Raw genomic sequence first — 23,636 nt, 5'->3', positions numbered from 1 at the left:
CACATTTTCTAACAAGAATCCATAACGTTAACATTCACTCACTATCACACACTCTCTCTGACTTCATTATTACCCTCTCCCACGCGCTCCCCTCTCTCCCTCTCTTTAAATACAAAACACTCTCACCAGACTTCAAAGAGAAAAAAAAAGATACTCAAAAAAAACATCAAAACATGAACTACACTTTCTTCTTACTTCTCCTCACTCTTGTCCACTCCACTTTCTCTTCCCTAGCTCCACCAGACCAAGCCGCTCTTGAATCCATAAGAGACTCCTTAACCGACATGCCCGGTTCAGCCTTCTTCTCAACTTGGGACTTCACAACCCCTGACCCTTGCTCCACCTTCTCAGGCCTAACTTGCACTTCCCTCGGCCGTGTCTCCGCCTTATCACTCGGCCCTAACCTCTCCGGTTCACTATCCCCATCCATCTCCAACCTAACCCGTTTGACCCAACTCGTTCTCTACCCCGGTTTAGTCACCGGACCTCTCCCTCCCCGGTTCGATACCCTCTCTCTCCTTCGAGTCATTTCTTTAACCAGAAACCGCTTAACCGGTCCTATACCAAACTCTCTCTCAGCTCTCTCGTACCTCCACACTCTTGACCTTAGCTATAACCAACTCTCAGGCTCTCTCCCTCCGTTTCTCACCACACTTCCTCGTCTCAAAGTCCTTGTCTTAGCCTCGAACCGTTTCTCCGACAACGTTAAACCTGTCTCTAGCCCTTTGCTTCACTTAGACCTAAAGATGAACCAAATCTCCGGCCAACTCCCGCCTCTTTTCCCCACCACTCTCCGGTACTTATCCCTCGCCGGAAACTCAATCTCCGGCACAATCATCCCCTTGGAGCCACTCACAGACCTAACGTACATCGATCTCAGCATGAACCGGTTCACCGGAGCGATCCCGCAATCACTCTTTGGTTCCACAACCACATCAATGTTCTTACAACGAAACAACTTCACATCCATCAACGCCACGTCGTCGTTAATGTTACCTCAGGGCTCCGTCGTCGACCTGAGCCATAACTACATCTCCGGCGAGTTGCCTCCTTCCCTCGCCGGAGCAGAGTCTCTGTTCTTGAACAACAACCGTTTCACAGGAGAGATTCCAGAGGAGTACATCAAGAGCTTGATCAACGGTACGACGAAAACGCTCTTCTTGCAACATAACTACTTAACGAGATTCCCGTGGAACTCTGGATCTCAACTACCGGACTCTGTTTCGCTCTGTTTGTCGTATAACTGTATGGATACGGATCCAGTTGTTGGTTTGTCCACGTGTCCGATAGAAGTTGCACCTCTGCTCTCAAGGCCTGCTATACAATGTTCTCGCTTTTACAATCACAGCTCCACTGGTTAAGGATCAGTTTTCTTTTTGTTTGTTTGCAAAGAAAATTGCTAAAAATGACATTTTTTAGAAATTGAACCGTTGTGTCTGGTAGTGTTTTCTTATATAAAAATCTAAAGTGTGGTCCTCGCGTGTAAATTAGATTGTAGTGTTTATGGGATATATACTATTATTTTACAGATATAGTTGTTTTCTCTAATTTGTATTTTTCATTGAGTTCATATTGAGTTGCATGTGCCATTTGGAAGAGTAAAATATAGACACCATTGGTTTTTCAGATATTTTTCTTCTTATCTTCATTTAGTATTATCTTATAATTAAAAAACGGTTCCAATGGGAAAATTGTTTCTAGGCAAAAAATGGTAAATATGTCACATTAGACTAATTTCTATTATATACCATTTTAGTGTCTAATGTTTTTTAGTATTTTTGAAAATAAATTAAATAAATAATCTTACAAACAAAAAAATTAAAAAATAGTAACTACTGATGAAATACCTATATGAACTTAGTGGTATTTTTTTCTAGTTCAAAAAATATTTAAATAATAATTTCAGGTTCTATTCCACATAAAGTAGAATTTACATTCTACGAAATAGAAAATGAAATCCACTTTTTTATTGAATCTACTATATTTAGAATACATGATCAACGTAAATAATAATACTCTAAAAATATTTAAAATACATACTTCACGCTTAATCTGTCGCTCTAAAATCAGTAGAAATCGGAATCTACAGATTACCATAAATCTAAAACCTGTAAAATCAAAATCTACTCATTACTATAAATATAAAAACATGTAGAAAACGAGTTCTATAGATTTACTGTAAATATGAAACTTGTAGAAATCGAAATTTACACATTACTATAAAACTAAAAACCTGTGGAAACCGAGTTCTACATATTTACTGTATTCTACGGATAAAAATAATCAGTTCCAAAAAATATGAGAAGAAAATATTCAGGTTTCATTTATGAAAAACGATTTTTCAGGAAAAAATGAAAAAAAATCGTGGAACATAAAGTATAGGTTTAGTTTTTCTTTTTGAGGATTTTTATTATTATTTTATTTTAATTACTTTAAAATATTTATTATATTTTAATATTTAACAATTTTTTGTTAATTGTAATTTTTAATTTATAATTGAAATTAAAGACATTATTGTTATTTTGAAAATAATTAACCTAATGGAAAATAAAGTATATGAAATTAGTCTAATGGGACATAGTTACCATTTTTTGGCCTAAAAAAACAATTTTTCCTTCAAACTTTTATTCCCTTTGTTGGAGAGCACTCAAGATATCGTTTATATAAAAGATATTTATAAGATCCAGGCTTCTTGGATATGGATGAGTTAAGGATTTGTTTAGAAATTAGATTATTTCCAAAAAAAAAACTCTCTATTTTAAAGTTTGTGAAATTCTAAATTTGAAGTTTCAAGGTATTTTCTCCAAAAGTAAAACTTATATTTATTATAATTAATATAGATCCATAAAACTTTTATAAATAACTAACATATATATAAAAATATTACAGTAATATTAATTATAATTTTTTACATTAAATATATAAAATTATAAATAGAAATACATAACTAAATATTAAACTACAAGAAAAATACCACATTGTTCCATAAAATTATTTCTGTAATGCTCCATCTTCGGTTACACAAAAAGATTTTGGACAATATTTTTAAAATTTTGGAAGTTCCAGAGAAAATTTATCAGACTATATTAGTGTTGTTGATATATTTAAATTTGTCTAATAATTATGTCTTCATGTATCTTATTTCAAAGTTTTTTTATTAAGTTTCTTTTGTAATATTCTTTTTGTCTAATTATAGTCTTAAAAATTATAAATCTTATTCTAAATTTTTTATTTAATTTTATGTGTCAAATTTGAATTTACAAAAACAAATTTGAAATATTTATGTATATAAAAATTTAAGGATTAAAATGATAAATTAGAAAAACTAAGAATCATAAATGTGATGTGTAATTAATTATAAAGATTAAAATGTAAATAAAAAGATGAAACTTTAAATTTGAAGTTTTGAGAAGTGAAACTTCAAATTTGAAATTTTGTTACTCAAAACTCTCAATTTGAAGTTTTGAAGTTTTTTTTTATTGGTGAGGAAAAAATTATATATTCGAAGTTATAGAATTTGTTTCGGAGATAGTTGTCTAATGGTGTTGATTTTATAAAACATTAACAACATAAATTCCAGACAAGTAACTGTCTACAGACATATCGACACAGAATTTGAAGTAATAAAGCAGCATATAACTGATTTATCAGAATGTTTAAAGGAGTTCATGTTGAATCCTTTGAAATTTGATTTCCGTTCCTATAATACTTTCCCTCACTTTCTCATCACCTTGGGATTTCATTTCAGGCTCTTCCGCTGCTGCTTTGACCCTTCACTTTCTCCCAACTTCTTTAATTGTTTTTCATAATTAAACAAAAATAGAGAGAGAGAGAGAGAGAGAGAGAGAGAGAGAGAGAGAGATTAAAGATGAGGTGTCGAAGTCACAGATATAAAAAGGGTACGAGAAACCGTCACCCTTCTTCTTCTCTCTCGCTCTTTGATCTTTCCCTCTTGTCTCCTTCAAATCCGTTCTTCCTCAGAGATCATTTTCCTTCTCTATTACAAACTTTTGTTTCATTTTCAATTGCTTCCCTCTCCCCTCTCTCTCTATTCTCACATCAGAATGAACGGGAAGGCCTCTGTTTCCAAGGAGCTCAACGCCAAGCATTCCAAGGTTCCTCCATCTTTTCTATATTGCGTCTAAAAGGTTACGTCATTACTTTACCCAATCATGTGTGTGTGGTTACTACAGATATTGGAAGCACTTTTAAAGCATCCAGACAATCGAGAATGTGCTGATTGTAGATCAAAGTAAGCATCATGATGATACTACCATTCTTCTTCATTCAACATAATGATTAGAGTTTTTGTGTTTGTTTGTTTGTTTGATGATCTAATCTATTTTGCAGGGCACCAAGATGGGCAAGTGTGAACCTTGGGATATTCATATGTATGCAATGTTCTGGAATCCATCGCAGCCTTGGTGTCCACATCTCTCAGGTTTCCTTTTACTTTTTTTTTTGTTTTTTTTAAATTCATTTGTGTTTGAAACATGCATCAAACACATTACTACATTAGTGATCTTGATGGTTTTTTATTATTCGGAAACAGGTGAGGTCTATAACTCTGGATACATGGCTTCCTGATCAGGTTTCTTTCATGCAATGTAAGCTCCTCTTCTCTAGTAATATTATCAACACATTTAGTTGAAACTCAATATCAATCCCATAGTTTGATCATTCTTGTTCTCTCGGTCTAGCTACCGGTAATGCTAAGGCAAATCAGTATTGGGAATCAGAACTGCCTCCTCATTTTGAGAGAAGCTCAAGCGACGCGTTTATTAGAGCCAAGTATTCATTCTTTTCTATTGCTAAATTTGTTATTTGCCTTTGCTGCAGTCTTCATCTGCTACTGCACAGTTTAAAGCTTGAATCTTTTTTTTTTTGTTTGTGTTTCTTAGATACAATGAGAAGAAATGGGTTTCACGGGGAGGGATTCAACCGGCTCCTGTAGTGAACCAGCTAAGCTGCAAAGTTAGTCACTCGGTAGAGAGAGGACATAAGCCGGAGACTCCCACGAAAACAAGAACTCGTTCCCTTGATGAAGATATCCTCCTTAAGCATGTTCTTGAAGTAACACCTCCAGAAACAAGAATCCGAGCGGTATGGTGTCTCACAGAACTGACTTGGATGGATCTTGAATCATGTCATTTAACTCTTTCTACAATGCAGGGTTCGGTGGATATGAAGATGAAGGAGAATGTATATGTTCTACCTCTACCAGTGGGGATAAATGTTAATAAACCAAATCAAAAGAATGAGATATTCTCCGGAGATTTATATCAGAATAGAAGAACCACCATTGCACCACCCTCGAGCTGGGCTACTTTCGACTGTAAGGCTTAAAGACTTATAACTTTTTCTTCTTTTACCATATGTGAGTGAGTCTAGCTAACGTTTCTAAATCTTTAAATGTGAGTGAAACAGGAAGAAGAAGAAGGAGGAGATGGAGCTTTTAATCAGCATGTGGGCTTTTAGTTATGGTCAACAGGTTGGCAAAGACGGGGTTATGATGAACTCAAAAGTCAGCAATGGAGTTTTGTTCTGTTTTCTATGTTTCTTTTATCTTTCAATATATATTTTTCTATATTCAATATTGGTTGCTTGTAACTAAATCATTAAAGTACAATGGGAGAGAAAGATCTTGGACCAAAAGAAAAAGCAATAAAAGTCACAAGTGTGTATTATTTTGAATTGTTGTACAAGCAACATAAATTGATTGGTCCATATATAATGATTTCAACAGTTACTTTTCTAAAATGTCTCATCTAATGATTGCTTCGTATTATCTACTCCATAAACTTTATTCCTTTTCTTGCTTTGGTTATATGTATGACTCAAGGGAGGACTTGTTGCGTGGATTATGTAAATGCTTTCAAAAGGAGAGTGGCCCAAATGGTCTTGTAACTGTGTGATACCTAAGAAGTTTAAGTTTTTACAAGGTGGTTTGGTCACAGGTGCAGGAGCTATGGAGGGAGTGGATTGTGTTCGATCCACAAGCATGATTTAGTGATGTCTCCTTACCTGCTTTTGTATATGTTCAATGATTGATAGTGAAAAAAGACCTTAGAATGTTATATATATGGTTGCTACTGACTTGTTTGGTTTTAGCTTCAATCTCCATGGTCATCATCATGTTGCATACAATAGAGATTGCCACATCTTGTGTCCTTCCAGTCTACCGAGTCATTTTAGAAAATCAGTGTAAATACAATTTCTGTTAGTTTATATGGATACACACTTTTTGAGTAATGTGCACGAAAATGTGTAACGGTAATTAAACGCTTTGTAAAAGACTAATAAGGGCAGCTAGGCAACGTCTAAACTGATTTTTCTAAAATTCAGTTCTCTTATAACCGATTTACCGTGTAAAACGCCTGAAAATTTACTTTTGTAGGCTTCAACATTGTGTAAAATGGTGGTATCTTGGTTTTTTGGTTCCATCGGATACCGAATATTCGGTGTCTAAACCAAATAAAACCGGATTAAACCGGTTAAAGTTTCGGTTTGTCTCAGGCTCGAATCTTTAACCGAATAGAACTCTTCTCGCCCTCGAGACTCTCTTCCTTATCGTTATGGCTTCCGTCGCTTTGCCGGCGTTCACCTGCCGGAGCTCAGTAGAACCGACGAAGGAGCTTCGCGTCTGCACGAACCGCACCTGCCGAAAACAAGGCTCATTCCAGATCCTCGAGACGCTAACATCCCTCGCGCCTCCCCAGCTCCAAGTCAATCCCTGCGGCTGCCTCGGCCGGTGCGGCTCGGGTCCGAACCTCGTCGCTCTCCCTCAAGGCCTCTTCCTTCGTCACTGCGCCACGCCTTCTCGAGCTGCCGAAATCTTGTTCAGCCTATGCGGCGACGGCAGGGAAGCTTCTTCATCCTCCGCCGTCGCAGAGGCTCTCTCCGCTTTAGCGCTCACCAACAATGCTCTCTCTCAGATCGAAGCTGGGAACTTCGGAGAAGCAGAATCGCTTCTCACACAGGTTTCTAGAGTGTATAGACTTGCCTCAAGTTTCCTCTCCATGAGCTTGACCTAGGATGTGTATTGTTGCAGGCTTTAGAGATGAAACCATACGGTGGATTGCATAGAATCTTCAAACACAGGTACGAGAAGGTACGAATCTGGTTTCGTTTATACTGTTTATTCATAGATTGTTGGAATTTTGGGGTTTGCAGAGCAGTGGCGAAACTGGGAATGGTTGATTACTCTGGGGCTCTTGAAGATATAAGCCAAGCTCTAGCATTAGCTCCTAACTATTATGAGGTAATACTCAGATATGTGGCTCTTTTGATGTTCATACTTGAAAGCTTACTGTTGGTTCTATTTTTATGTACCAGTCCTACGTTTGCCAAGGTGATGTTTACGTTGCACAAGGTCAATACGATCTCGCTGAGAAGTCATACTTGAAGTGTTTAGAGATAGATCCTAGTCTTCGCAGATCAAAATCATTCAAGGTTTGCCTCGTTTTATTTATCATTTAAGCATAGTGGTGTCTTACAGTCTCATAATATTATTTGAAACTTATGTTCGAGAGTGATTTCATACATTGGTTGGTGTTTTAACTATCCTTGCAGGCCCGGATTGCAAACCTTCAAAAGAAAGCTGTTGAAGCAGATGTGAGTTAGAAGTATCCTGACATTTGGAGTTGTTTTGAATGCATATAGCTCGCTACATATCTGTCACTTTAAGGGTAATTCTTTTCTCTGTCAAAACCGTTGCAATAATGTCTCTTTCTTTGGGTAGAGGGGTTTTCAAGAGTTCCAAATTACGTTGTTTATAGGTGTCATTAGTATATCAAGTGGTAATGAGATTACGCTATCTGTATTATTCAAGCTAATGATATTATATTATTCAGATGATGTTATTCAAGTATATGACATTATTTTGGTGCTAGAGGTGGCACAAGCAACAAGCGGCTTATCTTTGATTATCACTCATCAACAGTACTCAAAGAGTTGCATTAATACTTAGCTTCTGGCCATTCTCACAGTGATCGTACATTGCACAGATGAACCAGTGCTCTCCAACCTCTGATATAATTATTGAGTCGTTGCCGTTGGTGAAGAGGGAGATGTAATTATCTCTTCCACAATCTGCGTATGCGGTAGAGTTAACTTGCATAACGTTATGCTGGTCCTTGTTGTAGTTGAAAACTGTTGAATAAGAGAGTCAGATTTTAGCCAGGATGGAGTTGGAAACAACTATCATAGCTTCTTGCAAAATGGTATGGAACAGAGGACTACTAGAGAAGAGCAATCAATAGGAATCCTTGTGAGTTAGGGAAATTACCTAAGACATCGCCGACATGAAACTCTCTTCCCTCTGTCCAGTTGGTATAGTTTGTCAAGAGTTCCCAGCCAGAGCTGTCGCCAACTGTATGGTTTGCTCCTTCAGATTTTAGCATGAGCGAAGTTAAAGAGAAAATGGCAGAGAGTATCATCAAGCTGGAGAACCAGCTTCCCTGATGAAGCATTGTTATCTCTATTTTTTTTCTGAAGCTCAGTCTAGGTTTATAGCAGTAAGCATGTATGGGTGGGAAGGTCATGGCATTGTTGTGTTTGCTAGATTAGTTAAGTCATGTAAACCATACATTTGTAGATTGAGGAGTCACAAATAGTTTGCAGGGTGGAACAAACTGTGCATCAGGACGATGCACTAAATAGCATTAAACGTAACAAAGCGGTAGAACATACACAGTCATGTATGCATTGTTCATAGTTTACTAATACAACCAAAGGATAGATTAATTAGGCAAGCTGAGAAGTGCAGCATGATGGAGCAGCTGATGGGTGAAGGCTGGACTTTGTGAAGAGGCTAATGTTGTTCAGCTTCTTCAACCACTTGAATCCAGTCTTGTCTTCGGTTTTGTTCTCCTTCTTCTTCTTGGTCTTGTACTTATCCAGGCCAAAGCATCCGGTTGAGACCTTATCATAGACAGGCTCGGAGTTCTGCGATGCCTGAAGCGAATAGATGCGGTTCTGGAGGATGCAGACCTTGTGGAAGTGGTCATCTCTCATCTTAAGCACACACCTAGCGAGCCCAACAGCTTCGTTCTTCATGAACAACGCCTCAGTGGCTAGCTCTCTGTTCTCTTCCAAGAGAGAAGTGACTTTGTATCCAAGATTAGCGTTTTCCTCCACAGCCACTTCCTTCTCCATCTCCAGCAGCATGACGAACTTCTTCAACAGCTCTATGGTCTTGGCGGCTTCACAAAACTTCTCCTCCTTATTGAGTAACTCGTCTTGCAGAATCTCTTTGTCCAAGTTTGCAGTCACAAGTTGGGACACAAGCTCATCGACTTTCTCTGAGACCGTAGCAGGATCTTCCATCTGTTGAAAGGATAAGGTGCTCTCCGAACTGATCTCGCTACCGGAATCAACCTCTGAAACGCAGTCTTCTTCATCTTGGAGGAGGTGATTTGGATGAGAAGGTGCGTGTATAAGCTGCTGGTTCGGTCTGGTTTGATGAGAACGGCCCAGGAGAGTGAGGTAGCCGTTGTAAAGGTCAAGACAAAGGGAGAGAAGGAGAGGTCTTCTGTGGTAAAACCATTCAGCACGTTGAGCAAATGTATCATCATCTCCCTGGCTTTCTTCCAAAGCAGACACACGCAGGAGTTGCATCCGAGCTTCAAGGTCTGTTGTTTCCAACATTTTCGGACAAGAAATGATGAGAGAGAAAGTGGGTCCAACAGTAGCATGCTTTTGTTTTTTGAAAATTTGAAATTGAGGAAAGCTCCAAAAAGAAAGGAATAGTACCGGAGAGAGTTGGCAACTGTGGAGGAAGATGAGTGACGACGTCCATGGTTCCTTTGCTCTTCATCTTCTTCAATCCTGAAAGATACTTGTTCTTGTTAGTCATTTTTATAAAAGGAAAATGTAAATGTGCGTAGATCCAGAGAGACATGATATAGACATTGATGGCTTTTCCAATAACGTAATAAATGTACAGAAAGAGATCTTACGATCATGGAGATTAATGAAAGGTTTTTAGTAGGAAGAAGGAGAAAGATACAAACCTTGAAACAGAGAGAGAGAGAAGAGAGCTGACACGTCTGGTCGTTTGCATCAGTGCAGAGCATATAACAGGCAAAATCCGCCAAAGCAACAAGCATTTGATTTTCTACCACTCATTTATTCACACGTGGCTAAAGTACTTGGGTTTAGCCGTTGCGGCCCATTTACTATTGGGCTCAAAGCCTTTCATCTTTTTGAATTTTGAGATTCAAATTGGGTAAAAAAAAGCAGAAAGAAGATACACCGTAGAATCGATAGCATGTGTAGTAGTTGGTGACGAATGGGAAATTTTAATTTTGAATCCAGATCAGTAATGTCAATTATTGATCTTATGGCAGAGAAATATAAATGAATAAACGATCCTTTTTGAAAAAGGAAAAGTAACACGTTATTAGTATTATCTATTATTTCTACATGAAGAAAAGAAAGCATGATGACCTTCAAGGACCTGACAGGACAGGAGGGTAAGTAAAGAATTGAATGTCAGACACGCGGCTTAGTTTATTCACACTCTTGAATTAACAACTTTCATTCATTTGTGATTATTTTAAAAATGAATCTAATAGACCTATTTCTAAAAAATAATATTACATTTAATATCTAATCTTATCATTTCAATTTTGGGCATACCAAAAATTTTTATTGGGCTATCAATAATTAAATTTAAACAATAGATAAGCAATTGAATTTATAAATAGTATAAATTAAATAGATATAATTTAATGTTGTAATACTATATCTTCATATGTTAAATATTTAAATATTTGTCGATGTTAACTTTTAAAATTATTAAAAAATTAAAATAACAAAAATCATATTATCTAACAATAATTAATTTTTACTACCTTAAACCAATGAAAACAAATTTTAAACTATATAGTTTATTTTACAAATTAAACAGAAACTAAATGTTTAATTATTTACTCGATAATATAAATCTATGAAGCAGAAAGTTTAATTTTTAAAAAACTTTCTAAATTTGTGAAATGTTACAATATCTTTGAATATGACAATAAAACAATATTTTACTAATCTTTATATATATAGTTACGATTTTAATAATGAAATAGTAATCCAAAAATATATATATATATATAAGAAGATACAAATACATGTGAAATCTTAAAAGAATCTATTCAATGAAATAAATATACCGTAAACTTATTATGTTTTAAAAATTGATAAACAAATATATTATAATATATACCAATTTAGAATTGAAAAAAAAATATTTATATAAAAATAAATGAAAACAAAAGAACGATATACTTGTTTCTTTAATTGAGGATATTGGGCTGAAGTCAAGTGATACGTTCCAACGACTTGTCCATACCTAGATTTTGTAATGAAACATAAGATATAGTTTACCCTTGCTTGGTTAAACCAGGGTATAGTTTATCTTCGTCTGATAAAACAATAACAATTTAGTTGGTGAGAGCCTTACCCCAAGTCATTTCTCTTTCTCTTACCACAAGATTAACCTTGCTTGGTTAAGTTATATACTTGTTAAAATTTGAAAGAGTGTTTTTCCCTTTTCTATAACCATTGAAATTTAGAACATTATACGTATATTTAGTTGGTGAGAGCCTTACCCCAGAAATTTATTATTTGGAAATTCAGTGTTATAAAAATTAATATTTTGTAAAAAAAATTTAATATTTTGTACCAAATGAATTTTGAATTCAAAGAACAAAAGAACAACCCTTTGACTAACCACGTTATGATAATCTATAAAAAAAGTTAACTGCATTAGAATAAGCCAAGCCATGACATTGGTGAGAATTCAATCTAATTCCTTTTAAAGTAGTTTCACACTTGACACTTCTTATTTTATTTTTTCATAACAGCTTTCTCTAAAGTTTATCATATAAAATAATTACACGATTTAACCATTTCGCAAAGTATAGTTACAAAAATGAAAAATGTTGAAGTAACACAAAAGAGGCAGCTTCTTGAGGTTTTCTAGTGAAACGATAATACCTTTTTGAAGTTTCGTTGATGCATGTTCATAGGAAGATCCAGTATGTAACATTTATTTGTTTATTTTTCACTTTAACGAATCAAGATTCCTTCAAAGTTCGACGTTTTCCTTTTCATTATAAAACTATTAATCCTTGACTAGCACAACACAGTCTCTGTCATCGTCTTCTTCTTACTTTCACCGTTTTCCATCTTTCTCCTACTTCATCTTGGCAAGCTCGTCAAGAACATGGCGTCTCCAAACGAAAAGGACGAGTTTCCCATTCTTCTTCCAGTTTCAGAAGCAAGACCTCGTGCTAACACCAGGGCACTCAACTCGAGGAATCGTAGCGTTTCCTTCTCTAACTCAACTTACTCCACTAACAGAGTTGACAACTCAAGTGTTGTTTTAGGCTACACAGGCCCTCTTCGAACACAGAGAAGACCACCTCCCTCGGTGCAAATGAGTAGTCCTCTTTACTCTACTCGCAGACCTGATCAGTCTTTCTTCCCTCCCTCTCCTGTTCAACCTCCTGACTCCTCCCTCTCTTCCTCTACCGTTGATGTTCCTTCTGAAGAAGATGAAGTCGTCTTGAAAAACGCAAATCTATTGAAATCTGGACAGCTAGGGATGTGTAATGATCCTTACTGTACTACTTGTCCTTCTTACTACAACCGCCAAGCTGCTCAGTTTCACACTAACAGGGTAGTTTCTGACTCCAGGGTACGTTTCCTTCGACCTAGCTTGAGACCCAAGTAATTATACACAACTGACACAAGCATCTTTGTTTTTTAGTTCCGCACTGCTCTGTATGATGATGCTAGAGGCTGGGCTAAGCGATTTGCTTCCTCTGTTCGTAAATTGATACCTGGAATCATGAATCCTCATTCCAAATTCGTCCAAATGTGGACTCGTTTCTTAGCCTTTTCATGCTTGGTGGCTATCTTTATAGATCCCGCCTTTTTATTCCTTTTATCAATCCGACAAGTGCGTCTCCTTCTCTTGTTCCATCATTCTCTTGTTTATATGTTTCTGATGAGTTTTGAGACTATTACAGGACAACAAATGCATAGAGATTGATTGGCCTAAGACAAAAGTATTTGTGTCTCTGAGAACTATGTCGGATCTTATATTCTTCATAAACATTCTGCTTCAGGTGTGTCTTCTTTTTCTCTCTTCTCCTATGTACAGTAACTTATTGGGCTTTAACGTCTTTCTTCATGTCGCAGTTTCGGTTGGCCTATGTAGCTCCTGAGTCTAGAATAGTTGGTGCTGGCCAGTTAGTTGATCATCCAAGAAAAATTGCTAGCAAATACTTTCGAGGAAAGTTTTTTCTTGACCTGTTGATAGTCGTACCTATGCCACAGGTTTGTGGTATTAACCCTTGAAACGTTTTTTTTTTTTTTGAGTAATGTTAATTTGAAGATGTTTCTTGATATCTCATGTGTGTTGCAGATAATGATATTATCGATGCTACCAGCACACTTAGGCACACCTAGGTCAGAACTTGAGAAGAACATTATACGCATAGTATTTCTATTTCAATACATTCCAAAGTTATATAGGCTTCTTCCACTTCTTGCTGGACAAACACCGACAGGGTTCATCTTTGAGTCAGCTTGGGCTAACTTTATTATTAATCTTCTCACATTCATTCTTGCTGGTCATGCTATTGGTTCTTTCTGGTATATCGCAGGGCTTCAGGTATACATATTAGTCAGTACCACATTATGCAGTGTTTTCACAACTCCTAGTGGTTTTATTGATTATTCTCATGTTTGCATTGTTTTTTTTTTGTTTCTTCTCCTTGTTGTATTCATTCTTCTTTTCAGAGAGTTAAGAAATGCTTGTTACATGCTGGGAATTATACAATGGATGAACGTAGAAATCTTATAGACTGTGCTCGTGGGGTTAACTATGCACGGGAGTCACAAATAGCTCTCTGGAGAGAGAGTGAGAGTGTTAATGCTTGTTTTCAAGAGGGTGGCTTTTCATTTGGGATCTATTTGAAGGCTGTCAATCTTACTACTCAGCCAAATATCTTCACAAGATTCAGCTACTCTCTGTTTTGGGGATTCCAGGTAAACTAAGCTCTATTAGACTGATTGATGTTAAAACTATATAATATTTTAAATCACTGTTAATGTAAAACTTTTTTTTTTTGAATTGTGAAAGCAAATAAGCACACTTGCTGGAAACCAAACCCCAACTTACTCAGTAGGGGAGGTTTACTTTACAATGGGTATCATTGGACTAGGGCTTTTGCTTTTTGCTCGACTTATCGGTAATATGCACAACTTCCTCCAAGCTCTTGATAGAAGGTAAAATACACTTCATCAATAGCGTTTCAATAGAGAAAATACTTATAAGAGATGGTGACTTGACCAAGTGTGCTGATGATTTTGTGTTTGTCATGTGTTTTAGGAGGATGGAAATGATGCTGAGACGGCGTGATGTGGAGCAGTGGATGAGCCATAGGCTGTTGCCAGAGGATATAAGAAAGTATGTTCACTTTATAGCCTCTTAAACTTTGTTTCTCATTTGAATTGGGTTGAACTAACTCAGTTTTTTGTTCAACAAACGTAGGAGGGTGCGAGAGGCTGAGCGGTTCAATTGGGCTGCTACCAGAGGAGTTAATGAGGAGCTGCTTTTTGAGAATATGCCTGATGACCTTCAGAGAGATATAAAACGCCATCTCTTCAAGTTTCTCAAGAAGGTAATAAGCATCAGCACAGTGAATACACTGCTCCATAATTCTCTTTCTGTATAGTGTACTTTCCTCCAAAGAGGTAGTTCTCAACTGTTATCGGTTTGCAGGTGAGAATATTTTCGTTGATGGATGAATCAATCTTAGATGCCATCCGTGAGAGGCTGAAACAAAGAACATACATAAGGAGTAGCACGGTGTTGCACCGCAAAGGTCTAGTTGAGAAAATGGTATTCATAGTGAGAGGTGAGATGGAGAGCATTGGAGAGGACGATTCTGTTCTGCCATTGTCAGAAGGAGACGTTTGTGGTGAAGAACTCCTCACTTGGTGCCTCGAACGCTCTTCTGTGAACCCTGGTACACCTCCTTCTATGTGTTTGTAACTCTCAAAGCTTAGCGTTTAAAACATGAAACATTAACCTTTTGTTAAGACCCTTTATTATGGGTAAAGATTGAAACTGAATATGTTAATGAAACTTGCAGATGGGACGAGGATAAAGATGCCGACAAAAGGATTGGTTAGCAACAGAAATGTTAGGTGTGTGACAAACGTGGAGGCGTTCTCGCTGAGTGTAGCAGATCTTGAAGATGTAACGAGCTTGTTCTCAAGATTCCTAAGAAGCCATCGAGTGCAAGGAGCCATAAGGTATGAGTCTCCTTATTGGAGGCTACGAGCAGCTATGCAGATTCAAGTGGCTTGGAGATACCGAAAGAAACGACTTGAGAGATTACTGTTACAGGATAACAGAGTGATGAAAGAGATGAGTGATGTGCCTATAGGTTATCGGTTAAGTTGGTCAGGTGTTGTCGAAGGAAGTGGGAAATAACTTGATACACGTGGAAGCAGCTAAGTGGAGGACAGGAGGAGAATACTTTATAGTGGACTTGTTTTTATCGTGTACAATGTCGATGGTGTTCTAATAAGCCGCTTTCCACCAGAAAAAAATACGGTAGCATAGATCAGCATCAATATAGTGTTTATCAGCATTGAATTAGACACTCTCCCATTTTGTTAATATTGGTTATAATAAAGTTTTGAAATTTGATTTTGATAGAAGGTATATTGATGCTGACAAACAAAGCTTTGGGCTTAAGTTAACATCGCTAAGACAACCACAAATTCGTGGTCAAGTGGTACGACATATTTGGAAAGCTGATAAGCATTCTGGGTTCGAAACTTACCATTTTAAATATATCTGTTATTGTGGTCATGCCATACAAGTATCTAAAATTCTTATTGAACAATTGAATTTACCTAGTCGGCTGGGCTTCAGACCACCAATTAGTCGGTTGGGCTTCGGCCCACCAAATATGATATCCAAAAGAAAACAAAACTTTCGTTTAGGCATAAACTTTCGTATACAATTGTATACAAAACAAAGTTTGTTTGCCATCTAAACATTTTAGTTATTATTTTCACATCTTTAATTAGTCTAGTTTTTCAAAAACAGAATATACATAACTAAAAGTTTTGAAATTTGATTTTCATATTATTTGGTGTATATAAAATATGTTCTATAAATTTTAAATGTGGTTTAGATATAGTTTTATTAAATTTTAGCAAAATACAATATATATAAGTGTTAGAAAATGTAAAGATAATTCTATTGTGAGTATAAAGAAAACAATACAATTGTTTGTTTGTACTTATATATAATTATTAATTTATAATTTCAGCGGGACAATATATTACATAGGATTTCTTAACAAAATAATTATCTTATCGATTTTTGACATATTTTGATAATAAGATAATTTGGGAACAAATATTAACAAAAGAGAAAGTCAAATTTCCTTGTTGATAATAAGATAATTTGGGAACAAATATTATCGAAAAAAGAAAGTCAAAGTTCCTTTTTGATATTAGATTCCTTTATATATTAAAAATGATATGTTTTTCTTAAATAATATGTTTTAAATATAAAAACAAATACTAACAAAAAGAAAGTCAAATAAAATAAGATGATAATAAGATAATTTGGAAACAAATATTAACAAAAAAGGAAGTTAAATAAAATATATTAAAATGATATTTTAATAATTAAATTAATATTATCATTGTAATTATAAAAGATGTTGCCTTTTGATAATAAGGTGATTTGGAAACAAATACTAACAAAAAGAAAGTTGAATAATACATTAATAATGATATTTAAATAATTAATTAGTTGTTATCATTGTAGTTAATTATTTTAATAATTAACTTAATAGCGACACATATGAAACTGATTTTTCAAATAATATTATAGATATGTTTAGATGTAACTAGTTTTTCTAAGAACTCTAAAATAATTCTATTAATGATATATAACATAATTCACATGTTATAATGGTTCTCAATTAATATTAAACGAAACACTTTTTGAAGTCTTATAGAGGCATAAGTTTTCAGATCCAGTATGTAACATATAATTTTTTTTTTTCATTTTGACTAATAGAGATACCCTTAACGTTAGATGTTTTTCATTTTCATTATATAACTGTATAACACTTCATTCTTGACGGGCTAACTCAAAAAACACAAGTCTTTGTCATCTGTCTTCTCTTTCTTCTCTCTTTCATCGTTTTGTACCTTTCTCCAGCTAACCTTAGGCTTTTGGGGCACCATCTTCTCGTCCAGAACATGGCTTACCCGAACGAGAGCGACGAGTTTCCCATGCTTCGTCAAGTTCCAGAAGCAAGATCTCGTGCTCAAAGTAGGGCTTTACACTCGAGGAATCGTAGCGTTTCCTTCTCTGATTCAACTTACTCCACTAACAGAGTTGAAAACTCAAGTGGCCCTCGTCGAACACAGAGTAGACCATCTCCTTCAGTGCACATGAGTGGTCCTCTTTACGATACTCGTAGACCACCTGATCAGTCTTTCTTCCCGCCCTCTCCTGTTCAACCTCCTGAATCCTCCCTCTCCTCCTCTACCACCGTTGATATTCCTTCCGAAGAAGTTGTTGAAGCCCTCTTGAAAAACGCAAATCTATTGAAATCTGGACAGCTAGGGATGTGTAACGATCCTTACTGTACTACTTGTCCTTCTTACTACAACCTCCAAGCTGCTCAGTTTCACACTTACGGAGTAGTTTCTGACTCAAGGGTATGTTTTCTTCGACTTAGCTTGCGACGCAAGAAAAGGTTATACACATCTGACAAAAGCATCTTTGTTTTTCTTGTTTAGACCCAAGTAAATGCTACACACAACCGCCAAGCTCTGCATGATTATGATAGAGGCTGGGATAAGCTGTTTGCTTCCTATGTTCGTAGATGCGTACCTGGAATCATAAATCCTCATTCCAAATTCGTTCAAATGTGGACTCGTTTCTTAGCCTTTTCATGCTTGCTGTCTATCTTTATAGATCCTGCCTTCGTATACCTCTTATTAATCAGAGATGTACGTCTCCTTCTCTTTCTCTCTTGTTTGACTGTATATGTTTCTCATGAGTTTTGAGACTATTACAGGACAACAAATGCACAGATATTGATTGGCCTAAGGCGACAATATTTGCGTTTCTGAGAAGTATGTCGGATTTTATATTCTTCATTAACATTCTGCTTCAGGTGTGTCTCCTTTTGCTCTCCTCTTATATATAGAAACTTATTTGGCTTTAATGCGTTTCTTCCTTGTCATATTTTCCGCAGTTTCGGTTGGCTTATGTAGCTCCTGAGTCTAGAATAGTTGGTGCTGGCCAGTTAGTTGATCATCCAAGAAAAATTGCTTGTAATTACTTGCGTGGAAAGTTTTTTCTTGACCTGTTGATAGTCTATCCTGTGCCACAGGTTTGTAGTATTAACCCTTGAAATGTTTTTTTTTTCTTAATAACTTGGAGATGTTTCTTTTTACCATACGATCTCTGTATTGTTTGCAGATTATGATATTCTCGATACTACCCAAGTCAGAATTTGAGGAGAACACTGTAATTGCCTTATTTCTATTCCAGTACATTCCAAAGCTATACAGGCTTCTTCCACTAATTGCTGGACAAACACCGACCGGGTTCATATTTGAGTCAGCTTGGTCTAATTTTATAATTAATCTTCTCACCTTCATTCTTGCTGGTCATGCTGTTGGTTCTTTCTGGTATCTTGCAGGGCTCCAGGTAAGTACCACATTTTGTAATGTTTTCACAACTCCTAGTGGTTTTATTGATTCTTATCATGTTTGTATTGTTCGTTTCAGAGAGTTAAGAAATGCTTGTTACAAGCTGGGAATTTTACGATGGATGAACGTAGATATATTATAGACTGTACTTCTGGGGATAGCAATCTACGAGCTCTCTGGAGAGATAGTGAGAGTGTTAATGCTTGTTTTCAAGAGAGTGGCTTTTCATTTGGAATCTATTTGAATGCAGCCAATCTTACCACTGAACCTAATATCTTCACAAGATTCAGTTTCTCTCTGTTTTGGGGATTCCAGGTAGTTTAGGCTCTACTAAGTTGATTGTTATTAAAACTATATAATCCTTTAAATCACACTTATCTAATGTAAAACTGTTTTTTTTTTTCATTTTGAATTCTGAAAGCAAATAAGCACACTTGCTGGAAACCAAACCCCAAGTTACTCACTGGGGGAGGTTTACTTTACGATGGGCATCATTGGACTAGGGCTTTTGCTTTTTGCGCGGCTTATCGGTAACATGCATAACTTCCTTCAAGCTCTTGATAGAAGGTATATACACTTCATCAATAATATTTCAAGGAGAGAAAATACTTATAACAAATGGTGACTTGACCAAATGAGATGATGATGATTTGTGCTTGTCAATAGGAGGACGGAAATGATGCTGAGACAGCGTGATGTGGAGCAGTGGATGAGCCATAGACTGTTGCCAGACGATATAAGGAAGTATGTTCACTACTTCATAGCCTCTTAAACTTTGCTTCTCATTTGAATTGGGCTGAACTAACTCAGTGCTTTGTTCAACAAATGTAGGAGGGTGCGAGAGGCTGAGCGGTTCAATTGGGCTGCAACTAGAGGAGTTAAAGAGGAGCTGATTTTTGAGAATATGCCTGATGATATTCAGAGAGATATAAAACGCCATCTCTTCAAGTTTCTCAAGAAGGTAAACAAGCATAAGCACAATGAATACATTTCACTAAATATTTTTCTGTGTACTTTAGAAAGAGGCAGTTCTGAACTGTTATTGGTATGCAGGTGTGGATATTTTCTTTGATGGATGAATTGATCTTAGATGCCATCCGTGAGAGGCTGAAACAAAGGAGGTACATAAGGAGTAGCACGGTGTTGCGCCGTAAAGGTCTAGTTGAGAAAATGGTATTCATAGTGAGAGGTGAGATGGAGAGCATTGGAGAAGACGGTTCTGTTCTGCCATTGTCACAAGGAGACGTTTGTGGTGAAGAACTCCTCACTTGGTGCCTCGAACGCTCTTCGGTAGACCCTGGTACGCCTCCTTTTGCTAATAGCTTTGTGGTCTATGTGTTTGTAACTCCCTAAGATTGGAACTGAATATGTTAATGAAACTTGCAGATGGGACGAGGATAAAGATGCCGACAAAGGGTTTGGTTAGCAACAGAAGTGTTAGGTGTGTGACAAACGTGGAGGCGTTTTCGCTGAGTGTAGCAGATCTTGAAGATGTAACGAGCTTGTTCTCTAGATTCCTAAGAAGCAATCGAGTGCAAGGAGCCATAAGGTATGAGTCTCCTTATTGGAGGCTACGAGCAGCTATGCAGATTCAAGTGGCTTGGAGATACCGAAAGAAACGTCTTGAGAGAAGAAAACAGAATGGTGAAATGGATGAGTGATGTGCCTGAAGGGTATCTGTTAAGTTGGTCATTTCTTCCAGTGAGGAAACAACTTGATACATGTGGAAGCAGCTAGTTGGAGAAAAATAGTTTACATTGGATTCATTAGAATAGTTGTGTAAATTCTAATGTGCAATGTCTATGGTGTTCCAATAACAAACATCAATATAGTGTTTATCAGCACTGAATTAGATACTCTCCCATTTAGTTAATATTGATATCCGCGCTGATATTGTTTCTTACATTCTTATTGCTATTTGTTTTTCATAGTGTTATATATTTTAGATGAGTAATAATATAACTAATTGTATTCAAAAGATTTGGACTGAATCGGATAATATGGTTATTTTTGGTACAAATATCCGAACTCGTTTCAGATACATTTGTTATTTAGATATTTTTAGGTTCCTATACGTGAGAACCGAACTCATCCACACCCAAAATGACTCAACTCAAAACTCACACATAAATTTATAACATTCAAGCGGGGCCTAATTTAAAAAAAAAACGATACCCGAAACAAACAACTCGTACCTATATGGATAGCCAATGCATATGCCTAATTGATTTTATAAACTAATAAAAATGACTATTTCTATGTGTTTGGTTAAATTAAGTAAAATAGAAAAAGTTTTTATGTGTTTGGTTAAATTAAGTAAAATAGAAAGAGTTTTTATTTAGTAAAATAATTATATGGAGTGAAAAATTAATTGACAATAAATATAATACATTTTTATTATTTTGATTTAAGTTACTATTTTATTCACAAAAGCATATCTTTGACTTATGTTTTTGGCTATGTAATTTCGCACTGATTGAAACTAAAATTAAAAAAAAAAATAGTAAAACAAACTAAACCGAACGTTTAACCATATGCAAACCCCACTTATTTTACATTTTTGATTTTATAATTGACAAAAAAATAAAGGATTTTTGCAAAATTGACCTAGAACTCAAAGTCAAACACAAAACTAACCTCCATTTTTTTTGAAATTGGTTTTGCCCTATTCACCCCACAAGTTCATATAATTCACGAAAATGCCATCAAATTTTTTTTCCGAAAATGACATTTTTACTCTCTCATCCTCATCATATTTAACTAATTACAAGATTGCCATTGTCATCAATACCCCAACCACCACGAACAACCAATTTGAAGCTCTTAATGCACCTAAAATCGATTTACGCTCTCTCTTTCTCACTTGTTATGAACTAAAAACAACTTCTCTTTCACTTTGTCTCTATATTCATCCAAAAACCTCAAGCTTTTGATTAGAAATTTTTTATGGTTGATAGAGCCATTCAAGCATACTATTCTTGGTGGGTTACTTTCGTTTGAGATTATGGCTGGTTGGAGAAGACTCTATGTGCTAAGGAAGTCTAAGGAAGTCATCTCACTAGTTTAAGGTATGAAATTGAAATTTTTTCCAGATCTGTTCGCGTAGAAGACTTACCCACAAGTAGTTTGGCTGTAAAAGACTTACGGGTAAGTCTTCTAGTCAAACGGACGACTTACTTGTAAGTCGTCATCTTTGTTTGTTAAAAAAAAAAATCTAGAAAATATCCTAGACGACTTACTGGTAAACGGGTTAGTTTTGCATTTGACTGAATTGTGTCAGATATTTGACTTTTCCTAGACGACTTACCAGTAAGTCGTCTCCGAGAAAACAAAAAATTTCAATATTTTATTAAAGCTAGACGGCTTATCTGTAAGTCGTCTCAGGTTACTTTTGCAATTGGAAAATAAAACTTAAATATTTAACTTTTCCCAGACCACTTACGCGGAAGTCGTCAAGTAAGACGACTTACTTGAAAGCCGTCCAGGATAAGCAAAGTCGTCCAGATTTATTTCCTAGATTCTGGTCAAACCTTGCTTATCTCGAACGAATTTCTCGTAAGTCGTCTACCTGGATGACTTTCAAGTAAGTCGTCTGGGTAAAGCTAAATATTCAAGTTTCTTTTTCGAATTGCAAACTAACCTGAGAAGACTTACAAATAAGTCGTCTAGCATTAATAAAATATTGAAATTTTTATTTACCCAGAGATGACTTACTGATAAGTCGTCCAAGAAAAGTCAAATATCTGATACAATTCAGTCAAATGCAAAACTAACCCGTTTTATCCCAGAGTAAGTCGTCTAGAGTTTTTTTTTTAACAAACAAAGCTGGACGACTTACTTGTAAGTCGTCCTATTTAAAATTCAATTGCAAAAATGACCTGTTTGGACGACTTACTGGTAAGTCGTCCAGACTCTGCGTCAATGTTTAGTAAACTTTCATTTTCTCTATGTTCACTAATGTGTTTTATTTTGAATTTTTGCAGATGATGCGTCAGTTACATGCAATGTATGGAGAATGGTTGTTGAAAGAGTGTTGTTGGGATTTTGTGGTTGATAATGTCAAAGGAGCGAGAATGTTTTTTTGAGTGAAGGTTCGACACATGTTGAACTTCTTGCAATGGCTCAAGAAGATTATAACCTGGACATGAACACAAAATCTGTGGAGATAACCTACTCATTACCAGCAAAAATGATGTTGGCTCCAGGCACCCCCTCCTAGTCATGGTACAAGTGATAGACAAGTTCGAAACTTGCTCGAGATAACCAAAACGCATGGAGTACGGCTTTGTGTATCAAGCCGTAGCAAGGTAGAAACGGTTTCGGAGTTCAGGGAAGAAGATGATGAAGCTGATGAATGTTTTGAAGATGATGATGATGATTTGGTTGAAGATGAAAATCATGATGGGGAGGAGGACGATGGGGAGGAGGATGATGGGGAGGAGGATGCTGATATCTCTATTGTTGCTGAAGCGGACGAGAATGGTGAGGATTACAGTGTTTATGGAAAGGTTGAAGATGAGGATGAGAAAGATGATGATATGTGTTTTGAAGATTTAAAAAAGATTGAAGGAGGAAGATCGAATAATAACATTATCTATGTCAACCAGAGTTTTGTTAGCAAGGATGCATTGCTTTCAGAGCTGCAGTTGATAGCAATGAGGCTTAGGTTCTCCTTCAGAATATACAAGTCAACGAAAACTCTCCTTGTGATAACATGTCCGGTAAGTGGTTGTGAATGGAAGATCGGAGCGAGTGTGAAACATGGGACAAACACGTTTTGGGTAACAAAGTATGTGGAAAAACGTACATGCTCAGTGGGAGGCCGAATCGCTCAGCGGAGACACTGTACTCCGAAGTATGTTGGTAGG

At 36.2% G+C, this 23,636-nt stretch overlaps 6 protein-coding genes and 1 pseudogene across 6 annotated transcripts; 5 read left to right on the top strand and 2 right to left on the bottom strand.

Annotated features, from left to right (window-relative positions):
* Positions 1–35: 35 nt before the first annotated feature.
* On the top strand, positions 36–1,532 carry LOC106343679 (leucine-rich repeat receptor-like serine/threonine-protein kinase BAM2). Its single transcript, XM_013782959.1, has one exon. The coding sequence runs from the start codon at positions 174–176 to the stop codon at positions 1,359–1,361; it is 1,188 nt and encodes a 395-aa protein (XP_013638413.1). The 5' UTR covers positions 36–173; the 3' UTR covers positions 1,362–1,532.
* Positions 1,533–3,868: 2,336 nt separating this feature from the next.
* Positions 3,869–5,674, top strand: LOC106293783 (annotated as a pseudogene).
* An 839-nt stretch (positions 5,675–6,513) lies between these two features.
* LOC106343200 lies at positions 6,514–7,819 on the top strand. Its single transcript, XM_013782350.1, has 5 exons — positions 6,514–6,980; positions 7,052–7,101; positions 7,174–7,261; positions 7,336–7,452; positions 7,573–7,819. Exons 1-5 carry the CDS (start codon positions 6,576–6,578, stop codon positions 7,621–7,623), a joined length of 711 nt encoding a protein of 236 aa, XP_013637804.1. The 5' UTR covers positions 6,514–6,575; the 3' UTR covers positions 7,624–7,819.
* Positions 7,820–7,822: 3 nt separating this feature from the next.
* LOC106343201 (mavicyanin) lies at positions 7,823–8,560 on the bottom strand. The gene is made up of 2 exons (XM_013782351.1): positions 8,288–8,560; positions 7,823–8,151 (listed from the first exon to the last, which is right to left on the bottom strand). Exons 1-2 carry the CDS (start codon positions 8,541–8,543, stop codon positions 7,946–7,948), a joined length of 462 nt encoding a protein of 153 aa, XP_013637805.1. The 5' UTR covers positions 8,544–8,560; the 3' UTR covers positions 7,823–7,945.
* Positions 8,561–8,590: 30 nt separating this feature from the next.
* On the bottom strand, positions 8,591–10,093 carry LOC106343199 (kinase-interacting family protein). Its single transcript, XM_013782349.1, has 3 exons — positions 10,014–10,093; positions 9,754–9,828; positions 8,591–9,632 (listed from the first exon to the last, which is right to left on the bottom strand). The coding sequence occupies exons 2-3, from the start codon at positions 9,815–9,817 to the stop codon at positions 8,746–8,748; spliced, it is 951 nt and encodes a 316-aa protein (XP_013637803.1). The 5' UTR covers positions 9,818–9,828; positions 10,014–10,093; the 3' UTR covers positions 8,591–8,745.
* A 1,840-nt stretch (positions 10,094–11,933) lies between these two features.
* On the top strand, positions 11,934–15,655 carry LOC106293228 (putative cyclic nucleotide-gated ion channel 19). Its single transcript, XM_013728883.1, has 11 exons — positions 11,934–12,694; positions 12,767–12,958; positions 13,029–13,127; positions 13,201–13,338; positions 13,427–13,675; positions 13,804–14,052; positions 14,147–14,292; positions 14,396–14,473; positions 14,558–14,687; positions 14,789–15,035; positions 15,162–15,655. The coding sequence occupies exons 1-11, from the start codon at positions 12,221–12,223 to the stop codon at positions 15,503–15,505; spliced, it is 2,346 nt and encodes a 781-aa protein (XP_013584337.1). The 5' UTR covers positions 11,934–12,220; the 3' UTR covers positions 15,506–15,655.
* A 1,642-nt stretch (positions 15,656–17,297) lies between these two features.
* On the top strand, positions 17,298–20,429 carry LOC106293974 (putative cyclic nucleotide-gated ion channel 19). Its single transcript, XM_013729602.1, has 11 exons — positions 17,298–17,766; positions 17,848–18,060; positions 18,129–18,227; positions 18,309–18,446; positions 18,536–18,766; positions 18,847–19,083; positions 19,190–19,335; positions 19,435–19,512; positions 19,600–19,729; positions 19,822–20,068; positions 20,155–20,429. Exons 1-11 carry the CDS (start codon positions 17,302–17,304, stop codon positions 20,427–20,429), a joined length of 2,259 nt encoding a protein of 752 aa, XP_013585056.1. The 5' UTR covers positions 17,298–17,301.
* Positions 20,430–23,636: the final 3,207 nt, after the last annotated feature.

This window comes from Brassica oleracea, chromosome C5 (genome assembly GCF_000695525.1).
Source record: "Brassica oleracea var. oleracea cultivar TO1000 chromosome C5, BOL, whole genome shotgun sequence".
NCBI classification, from domain to species: domain Eukaryota; kingdom Viridiplantae; phylum Streptophyta; class Magnoliopsida; order Brassicales; family Brassicaceae; genus Brassica; species Brassica oleracea.
Note: the sequence above shows the minus strand (reverse complement) of the source record. Positions and strands in the feature narration are given on the sequence as shown.

Excerpts from the sequence above, each read along its gene's own strand:
- LOC106343679 (XM_013782959.1), top strand. The coding sequence starts at position 174 with ATGAACTACACTTTCTTCTTACTTCTCCTCACTCTTGTCCACTCCACT.
- LOC106343200 (XM_013782350.1), top strand. The coding sequence starts at position 6,576 with ATGGCTTCCGTCGCTTTGCCGGCGTTCACCTGCCGGAGCTCAGTAGAA. Across the intron at positions 6,981-7,051 it reads CAGAATCGCTTCTCACACAG|GCTTTAGAGATGAAACCATA; the intron begins GTTTCTAGAGTG and ends GTATTGTTGCAG. Across the intron at positions 7,102-7,173 it reads CATAGAATCTTCAAACACAG|AGCAGTGGCGAAACTGGGAA; the intron begins GTACGAGAAGGT and ends TGGGGTTTGCAG.
- LOC106343201 (XM_013782351.1), bottom strand. The coding sequence starts at position 8,543 with ATGACCTTCCCACCCATACATGCTTACTGCTATAAACCTAGACTGAGC. Across the intron at positions 8,152-8,287 it reads TCATGTCGGCGATGTCTTAG|TTTTCAACTACAACAAGGAC; the intron begins GTAATTTCCCTA and ends CTTATTCAACAG.
- LOC106343199 (XM_013782349.1), bottom strand. The coding sequence starts at position 9,817 with ATGAAGAGCAAAGGAACCATGGACGTCGTCACTCATCTTCCTCCACAG. Across the intron at positions 9,633-9,753 it reads ACAGTTGCCAACTCTCTCCG|ACCTTGAAGCTCGGATGCAA; the intron begins GTACTATTCCTT and ends TGGAAACAACAG.
- LOC106293228 (XM_013728883.1), top strand. The coding sequence starts at position 12,221 with ATGGCGTCTCCAAACGAAAAGGACGAGTTTCCCATTCTTCTTCCAGTT. Across the intron at positions 13,676-13,803 it reads GGTATATCGCAGGGCTTCAG|AGAGTTAAGAAATGCTTGTT; the intron begins GTATACATATTA and ends TCTTCTTTTCAG. Across the intron at positions 14,053-14,146 it reads CTCTGTTTTGGGGATTCCAG|CAAATAAGCACACTTGCTGG; the intron begins GTAAACTAAGCT and ends GAATTGTGAAAG.
- LOC106293974 (XM_013729602.1), top strand. The coding sequence starts at position 17,302 with ATGGCTTACCCGAACGAGAGCGACGAGTTTCCCATGCTTCGTCAAGTT. Across the intron at positions 18,061-18,128 it reads ACCTCTTATTAATCAGAGAT|GACAACAAATGCACAGATAT; the intron begins GTACGTCTCCTT and ends AGACTATTACAG. Across the intron at positions 19,730-19,821 it reads TCTTCAAGTTTCTCAAGAAG|GTGTGGATATTTTCTTTGAT; the intron begins GTAAACAAGCAT and ends ATTGGTATGCAG.